Below are 9,128 nucleotides of genomic sequence, written 5' to 3'. Positions count from 1 at the left end.
CGAGTGCCCACGCCCTATAGCAAAAACCTCTAAATAAATAAATAAATAAATAAATAAATAAACTAATATGTGGTCTATAAACAACAAAAAAAAAAGAAATTGTCAAAGAAATTTTATATTCCTTAGAGGTTTTTGCCTTAGGGTGCGTGTGATAGTTGGGGATGGTCTCATGCCCATCCACCCTCTGGGAGGATGGGCATGCGACCCCTTCTCCTCCACTCTCCTCCCAGGATCTTAGGCGCAGATGCATAAGCAGTTGGCATGATTTTCAAGCCACCAGGTCCAAAACTCAAACTGTGGTCGGCCATGTGGGAGTTCAGAGATGTAACTGCTATGCCACCTGCTGGCCCAAGAAATGTAGTTTTACTCTCACTTTATTTTTCAAAGAATCATTTATTTAATTTTATTTATTATTATTTTTAAAATTTGATCATAGACAGAGAGAGAAAAAGAGAAAGTGAGAAAGCAAGAAAGCAAGCCTCTATATCCCAGACATGTACTGTGGTTGGCCATATGGAAAAACAGCCCTTTAATCACCATGCCACCTACGGCCCCTTTAATCTCATTGTAAACTATTAGCAACTTAAGAAAAAAAGGGTGCAGGACCAGTAGTTAGTGTAATGGCTATGTCACTGAACTCCCATGTAGTCGACCACAGTTCGAATCCCAGATCTGGTGGTTTAAACTCACACCAGGCGTGTGTGTGTGCATGCCCAAGATCCCCAGAGGAGAATGAAAGGAGTGCGGTATGGCCATCCCCCCGCGGGGTGATTTCTCGCTTTCTATCTCTCTGTCTCTCTCTGTCTTTATAGCACGCGCCCTATAGCAAAAACCTCTAAGAAATAATTATAATAAAAAAGAAAAAAAGGACGCAAAATTCCGCACATTTTAAAACCCAAAGACTTCTTTTTAGCATGTTGGTTATTTCTTAGCTAGCACTTTTTCTAAAGATAAGATAAACAATGTAATTAATGTTAAACTTTGTAATGATGGTTTTCTTTCTTTTCAATATTTATTTATTATTTTTTTAAAGAATTATGAGAGAGGGAAAGTGAGAAAGCAAGCCACCAGGTCCGGGACTTGAACTGTGGCCATGTGGGAATTCCAGCGGCTTAACCACCACGCCACCTGCTGGCTCTATTATTATTATTTTTTAACTTGACCAGAGAGAGAAAGCAAGAAACCAAGCCACCAGTTCTGGAACTTGAACCAAGGCTGGCCATGTGGGAATCCAGCACCCTAACCGCCATGCTACCTACTGGCCCCTCTTTTCTTTTGAAGAATTATTTTGTTTAACTTTATTTATTCATATATTTATTTATTTCAGTTTGACAAGAGAAGGACAGAATTAGAGAGAAAGCAAGCTGCCAGGTCTGGGACTCAAACTGCAGTCAGGGAGTCCAGCACCCTTAACCAACATGCCACCTGCTGGCCCCTGGCCCCTCTTTTAAAATTTTTTTTTCTAGAATTATTTATTTTTTCATTTATTTATCTTAATTTGACCAGAGAAAGACACACGGGGTGGGGGGAATAAGAAAGTAAGCCACTAGGTCCAGACTTGAACCATGGTCCAGCACCTTAACCACCACGTCACCTGCTGGTCCCCTTTAAAAATTTTAACTTCTTGTCACAGGGTGCATGCACTTCCTGGAGACAGAGACAGAAAGAAAGGGAAAGCAAGAAGTCACACCTCATATATGGTCACGCTACAGTTCCTTCTCCTCTATTTCTCCCTCCTGCTAGGATTTTGGGCATGCATACACATGCACCGATTATGTTTTTCAAGTTGCTGGGTCCAGGACTTAAACTGCTCAATTGGCCACGTGGGATCAGGCCACCTTAACCACCATGCCACCGGCAGGCCCTGTTATGATGGTTTTTACTTAATTTTAAACACTGAATATTCAGATTGTTGCTATGTAATTTAACTGGTAATATTAGCAAAAGCAAAACCTGACGTTAGTGATAATTTGCAAAATGTTGCTGCTTTCAAGAGAGCAATTTTGTTCACATAGCAGCACAGCTGTTCAAGGCTTACAATTAAGTTATGTAAAGGTCAAACATATTTCTCTGGTTCTGATAAAATGTCTGATATCTGAAATATTCAGATTCAGGCTCAAAAATCAAATAGCAGTTTCAGTCAACAAATAAAGACTATTATGTCAATGGCAGCACGCTTAGTTCTATTTCTCCTTAAGAAAGACAACTTGAGAAGGGGTAAGACATTTGTGCAAATGATTCAACAGGAAAATAAGAACAATCGAGTCTTCATATACTCGGGGTAAAAAAAAAATCTCAGGACCAGCAGTTGGCATAATGGCTATGTCACTGGACTCCTATGCAGCCGACTGAGGTTCGAGTCCCGGACCTGGTGGCTTGAACCCACACCAGGCGCATGTGCATATGTACCCAAGATCCCGAGAGGAGAATGGAGGAGAAGGGATTGTGGAGTGGCCATCCCTCTGGGGAGTGATTTCTTGCTTTCTGTCTCTCTGTCTGTCTCTGTCTTTCTGGCGAGTGCACGCGTCCTATAGCAAAAGCCTCTCAAAAAAAAAAAAAGAAAAAATCTATCCCTGGCACCTACCTCATCATGAAGTTACATTAAAAAGGCAAGGAACATTAACATACTGTTAGAGGAGTTCTCTCCACACACAATGTACACAAGTATGTGAATAAAATAATAATCTACCTGTATAGGGACCAGCAGGTGGCATGGTGGTTAAGGTGCTGGACACTCCATAATTTAAGTCCTGGACCTGGTGGCTTGCTTTCTCTCTCTCTGGTCAAATTAAAATAAATGAATAAATAAATAAAATTAAGTAAATAATTCTTAAAAGAATACCTACCTGTATAAACAAAACACACATATATCTATATCCACACTGAGCATTTTTTGGGGCGGGCCTCACAGCAACTCAGTGTATCAGGCAAGACCATGTCCATTGGGACCAGCAGGTGGCATGGTAGTTAAGGGCACTAGACTCTCACAAGGCAGACTGTGGTTCGAGGCCCAGACTTATAAATAAATAAATAAATACATAAAGTTAAATGAAATAATTATTATTTTTTTAAGTTAATGGTCTTTTTATTGAAAAGGAAAAAAGATTAACATTTACAACTTGGAACGAACATAAATTGTAATTTCTTGAACAGTGATTTTTTTTTTTTTTTTTGCTATAGGGCACGTGTGCTCGCCAGACAGACAGAGAGGTACAGGTGTTATTTAAGAATAAGAAAAATAATAAAGATGGTACACACACACACAGCAGAAGTTTACAAAAAACTGACTCAGGGAGAAAAAAAAAGTAGAAGCTTACACATAGTCCCTTATAGCAGCAAAATGAGACATGGCAACTAGAGACCCTCACTTTGATTCCTTGTTATATACCAACTTCCTGGATTTCTCTGAGCAATCCCTAATTTATTTCCTACTACTTGAAAACATAATAGTTATCTCTTTATAGGGTTATCAGGAGCTTTAGAAGATTCTTCCCACTTGAGAAACTTAAAATTAAAAAATATAAATTTGGGACCAGCAGATGGAGTAATGGTTATGTCACTGGACTCCCAATGGCCAATTATGGTTCAAATCTCAGACCCAGAGGCTTTAAACTCATGCTAGGAGCATGTGTGTGCATGACCAAGATCCAGAGAGAAGAATGGAGAAGGGGTTGTAGTGTGACCACCCCACCAGGGGGTGATTTCTCACTTTCTGTCTCTCTGTCTCTCCAGCGAGCACAAGTGCCCTATAGCAAAAGAATCTCTTTTAAAAAAATTCAAAGTAGTTTAACTAAATAGATACTATTTTTAAAAAATAATTATTCATTTAATTTTATTTATTATTCTTCAATTTGACCAGAGATAGAGAAAAAGAGGGAAAAAGGAAGCCACCAAGTCTGGGACTTGAACCATGGTCAGCCCTGTGGGAGTCCAGTGCCTTAACCATCATGCCACCTGCTGGTCCCAAATAAATACTATTTTGAAACAAAAGAAATGCTTAATGATAACTTTATTCCCAATTATATATACAAGGTGGTCTAAACTTTAAGTTAAGAACAGTGTATTTTGGGCTAACAAGTGGTATGGTGGTTAAGGCACTGATCTTACATGGCTGAGTCCTGAATCTAGTGACCTGAATAACACACTGGGCATGTGGGTGCATTCTCCAAATCCCCAGATGAAAATGTAGAAGAGAATGTGCTGTGGCCGTCTGTTTCCCTCCTGTAAGCTCTGCACCCTATAATAGTATATTTAGCCATTAGTCTTAGAAATTTACTTATTACTTTCAGAAGGTTTTTGCCTTAGGATGTATGTGCTCATCAGAGACAGTGAGAGGGAAAAGTGAGAAATGGCCACACCACAATCTCTTCTTCTCCTGGGTTTTTGGGCCTGCATGCACATGCACCTAGTGTGATTTTTCAAGCCACCAGGTTTGGGACTCGAACTTTATTTGGCCATATAAGAATCTAGTGCCATAACAAGTATGCTACCTCCTAGCCCCCTTAGAGATTGTTTAAAGAGATAGCATCTCACTATATTGCCCAGCTAGCCTCGAATTTGCAATCCACTTGCCTCTCAGTCTTCTGAGTAGTTAGAATTACTAGAGGCATATGCCATAGCTCTGGCTTATTAGAGATTTTCAATTAAAAATAAGTTGACACTGGGGCTAGAGGGTGGCATAGTGGTTAAGGTGTTGGACTCCCACATGGCTGACTGCAGTTCAAGTGCTGGATCTGATGGCTTGCAACTCAATACTAGGCACATGCATTCATGCCCAACATCCCAAGAGGAAACAAGAAGGAATTGTAATGTGGCCATTCTGCCTGGGGAGTGATTTTTCACTCTGTATCTCTCCAGTGAGTGCACACGCCCTGTAACAACAAATCTCTCAGGGCCAGCAGAAGGTGTAATGGTTACATCACTGGACTTCCATATAGTCAACTGTGGTTCGAGCCCCAGACCCGGCAGCTTAAAACTCACGCTAACTGAGTGTACATGTGTGCCTAGAATTCCAAGAGAATGGAGGAAAAGAATGCAGCATGGCCATCCCCCTGGTGGGTGATTTCTTGCTTTCTGTCTCTCTGGCAAACACACATGCCCTATAGCAAAAAATTTCTCTTGGAAAAAAAAAAAGAGGAACTAGTAGTTGGTGTAATGGCTATGGCACTGGACTCCCATGTAGTTGACTGCGGTTTGAGTGCCGGATCCAGTGGCTTAAACTCACACCAGGTGTGTGTGCATGCGTGTCCAAGAGCCCGAGAGGATAACGGAGGAGAAGGGATTGCGGCGTGGCCATGCCCCCTAGGGGGTGATTTCTCACTTTCTGTCTCTCTGTCTTTCTGAGGAGAACACGTGCCCTATAGCAAAAACCTCTCCAAAAAAAGAAAAACAAAAAGAAAGAAATTGACATAAAATAACAGTTTCTATGGGTCTGTGCATTATGGATACAATACATTCTATCAGATGACATACCATACCTTCATAGACGTGTTGTATAATGAAATAAATGAAGTAAAAAGATCCAAGTATCGAGTTGTGAAGACCAGTGCAAATAGAAGCTGGCTTTTCCCAGAAATACCTAAAAGAAAACAAACAAAAATGAGAGTATTAGAAAAGCCCTAAGGGACCAGCAGTTGGCGTAATGGCTATATCGCTGGACTCCCATGTAGTCGACCACAGTTTGAGTCCTGGACCTGGCGGCTTAAACTCACGCAGGGCACGTGTGCGTGCGTGCCCCAGATCCTGAGAGGAGAATGGAGGAGAAGGGATTGCAGCATGACCACCCCACCCTGGGGGGTCTCACTTTCTGTCTATCTCTCTCTTTCTGGCAAGCGTACGCGCCCTATAACAAAAACCTCTCGAAAAAAAAAAAAGAGAAAAGCCCTGAACTGCATTGTGATTCCTGTAGAACACGCTGTGCAGGAAGTACAGATAGGAAAAATGGACACTTGGTGTCAAAGGTCCTGGTTTGTGGATGACTGAACAAGAGCACTTCCAGTTATTTTTTCCCTTAACATTGCTGAACATGTTTTTAAGAAGCTCTATCCACTTTTCTGCCTTACTGTGATGGGTGACTATAGGAAAGTAACTTAATTAGGCCACTTCCAATATACCAGGATGTGAATCATTCAAATGAACGTATTTCTCAAAAGTGTCATCTTATTGAGAACCAGCAGTTAGCGTAATGGCTTTGTCGCTGGACTTCCACGTAGTCAACGGCGGTTCACTTCCCGACCCGGTGGCTTAAAACTCACGCTGGGCGCGTGTGCGTGCGTGTCCAAGATCCCGAGAGGAGAATGGAGGAGAAGGGACTGCAGCGTGGCCATCCCCCCTGGGGGGCGATTTCTTGCTTTCTGTCTCTCTGTCTCTGTCTGTCTGTCTGGCGAACGCACGCGCCCTATAGCAAAAACCTCTCAAAAAAAAAAAAAAGTGTCATCTTATGTAGGAATAAATTTCTTTAAATAATTTTGTTGTTTAGCGTAGTGTCTTCTTTGTTATCTATATATCTTTCTTAATATTTCAAAACATTATCTCCATGATGAAAAATTTTCTGAGGACGGAGTTGGATCTATTGAGTAAGAGATTAAAGAATCAAGTGAGGAACACTGATTTGTGTGAAGAGTCTAAGCAGTAACTCCCCCTGGAATAATGGCATGACATCCCAAGGTGCCTTCTTTGATGAAGGCAGCATTTATTTGGATATATTATGATTTTTAAAAGTTCCACCTCTGGGCCAGCCAGGTGACATGGTGGTTAAGGCAGCTGGATTCTACATAGCCAACTGTAGTTCGAGGCCCAGACCCAGCAGCTTGAAAAACACACCAGGTATGTGAGCACATGTTCAAAATCCCAAGAGAATGGAGAAAGGATTGTGGTGTGGTCATCCTCCTCCATTGGGGGGTTCTCTCTCTCTCTCCCTCTCTCTCTCCTCCTATGTCTCTCTGTCCCTCTCTTCCTCTCACTCACTCTCTCTTTCTGTCTCCCTAGCAAGTACATGACCCCTATAGCAGATTTTTTAAAAATTCCATCTCAGACCAGTAGGTGGTATGGCAGTTAAGGTGCTGGACTCCCACATGGCTGACAACAGTTTGAGTCTTGGATCTGGTGCTTTCTTTTTCACTTTCCCCATCCCTGCCCCCACCCCTCTCTGCTGAGTACACATACATGCCCCACGGCAAACTTAAAATAGTAATAAAATTAAAAATTGTAACATATATATATACTTAAGTGTGTGTGTGTATATATATACACATTCATTCATTCATTTCTTCCATGAGACAGAGACAGGTACCAATAAGACCTTCATGCCATGACCCACCCCCCAATCTCAGCCAGCCTGGTTCAAGTGCATACACCATCTTCCCAACCTGCTCAAAGTCATGGATGCAAACCCAGGAACTTTCTTATTTGAATTGCTGAATTACTACTGCATCATCACCTGGCACAAGTTTGTATGATTTATTTTTAAAATTTGCTATAGGGTACATGTACTCAGCAGAGAGAAATAGAGAGGGAGAAGGACAAAACGCCAATGGAGTATGGTCATGTCACAAGCACTTCTCCATTCTGTAAGGATTTGGGGCATGCATGCACATGCACTTGGAATGCTTCTGAAGCCACCGGGGTCAGGATTTAAACTGCGCAGAAGGCCATGTGGGATATGGCTCCCTTAACCATTACACCACAGGGCTGGCCGTATTTTTTATTTTTAAATTCCATTTTTCCAAGGTCCCTGTACCAAATCATTCATAATACTGCTCTGGAAAGTGAAAAGCACATAACTTTCCATGATTTGAGGAGTCTTTAAAAAGTTCATGGAGGGGCTGGCAAGTGGTGTGGTGGTTAAGGGCACTGGTCTCCACATAGCAGACTGCAGTTCAAATCCTGAATCTGGTGGCTTTCTCGCTCTCTCTCTCTCTCGCTCTCTCTCTGTCCCTCTCTGATCAAACTGAAACAAATAAATAAAGTTAAAATAATGTTTTATAATTTTAAAAAAAGTTCATGGAAAATGCGTATTAAGAAAAAGCTATGCTTAGATTTCAAAAAAATTTAGCAACAAAATTAATTCATACTTTAATTCCACTTTCCCATAAACTTTGGGAAGTCTTCTTGTATTTTGGGGCCAGCAGGTGACATGGTGGTTAAGGCACTGGGCACTCCCACATGGCTGACCATGGTTCAAGTCCTGGACCTGGTGGCTTGTGTTCTCACTTTCTCCCTCTCTGTCTATGTCTCTCTCTTGTCCAATTAAAATGAATGAATGAATAAATAAAATAATTAAAACATTCTTTTTTTAAAAAGCCCTCTTATATTTTATAATAATTCTGCAGCTTGTTGAAACTAAAAGTGTAAATACAAGAATGTGACTATCTATGTAGGAATTGCTGTTCCAGTCTATTCATCAAAATACCTAAATAGAAACTGAAGAAAAAATTGACTCTATCCTTCCAAATCCATCAATAGAAACCAAGTCAAGGACAAAAGGAGATTTAGACAGTAAATCTGTTCCATTTAGTTTTCTCCCCAATAATGGGGAATAATTTTTTGTCAGAGACCAATATTTCAAAGGAGAAACAATGAGGTTAAGACTAACATGAGAGAACAGAAGAGAGAAGAAAGAATAGGAAAAGGTAATTCACATTTATTATCTGTTGGAAGCCTGGAGAGATAAATTTTCAGTTCATCTCCTACATAGTTCTTCCTAATATTTTAAATAAAAACCTATAGGATACAGATGGGGAAATTTAGTTGTAAAGTTATTCTGATCGAACTTTGGAAGCCAGGCAGATTTTGAAATTCTGTCCTGTTTTTGGCATTCCTATACTAAAAACCAGGGACCATTATATATCATTTTTCTAAGTCCCCTTTGAGACTCAACTCACATATCACCTTCTCTGGGAGATCATCTCTAAAGACCCCCTGCCTCAGGGGCCAGCAGTTAGCATAATGGCTATGTCGCTGGACTCCCATGTAGTCAACCGTGGTTCGAGTCCCGGACCCAGTGGCTTAAACTCATGCTGGGCACATGTGCGTGCGTGCCCAAGAGGGGAATGGAGGAGAAGGGATTGCAGAGTGGTTATCCCCTGGGGGGGGGGGGATTTCTGGCTTTCTGGCTCTCCGTCTCTCTC

The 9,128-nt window shown here is 41.3% G+C and overlaps 1 protein-coding gene across 2 annotated transcripts in view; it reads right to left on the bottom strand.

Annotated features, from left to right (window-relative positions):
* The window catches only part of KDELR2 (KDEL endoplasmic reticulum protein retention receptor 2), a 25,922-nt gene that overhangs the window by 6,521 nt on the left and 10,273 nt on the right, over positions 1-9,128 (bottom strand). For both annotated transcript variants that reach the window (XM_006143632.3, XM_006143631.3), the window contains exon 2: positions 5,478-5,578. In XM_006143632.3, the coding sequence (XP_006143694.1) occupies positions 5,478-5,578 (101 nt within the window). The remainder of the gene's footprint in view (positions 1-5,477; positions 5,579-9,128) is intronic.

Source organism: Tupaia chinensis, unplaced genomic scaffold (assembly GCF_000334495.1).
Source record: "Tupaia chinensis unplaced genomic scaffold, TupChi_1.0 Scaffold000101_1, whole genome shotgun sequence".
In the NCBI taxonomy this organism is placed as follows: Eukaryota; Metazoa; Chordata; class Mammalia; order Scandentia; family Tupaiidae; genus Tupaia; species Tupaia belangeri.
The sequence above is the reverse complement of the archived record's forward strand: the minus strand, read 5'-3'. Positions and strand labels throughout refer to the sequence as shown.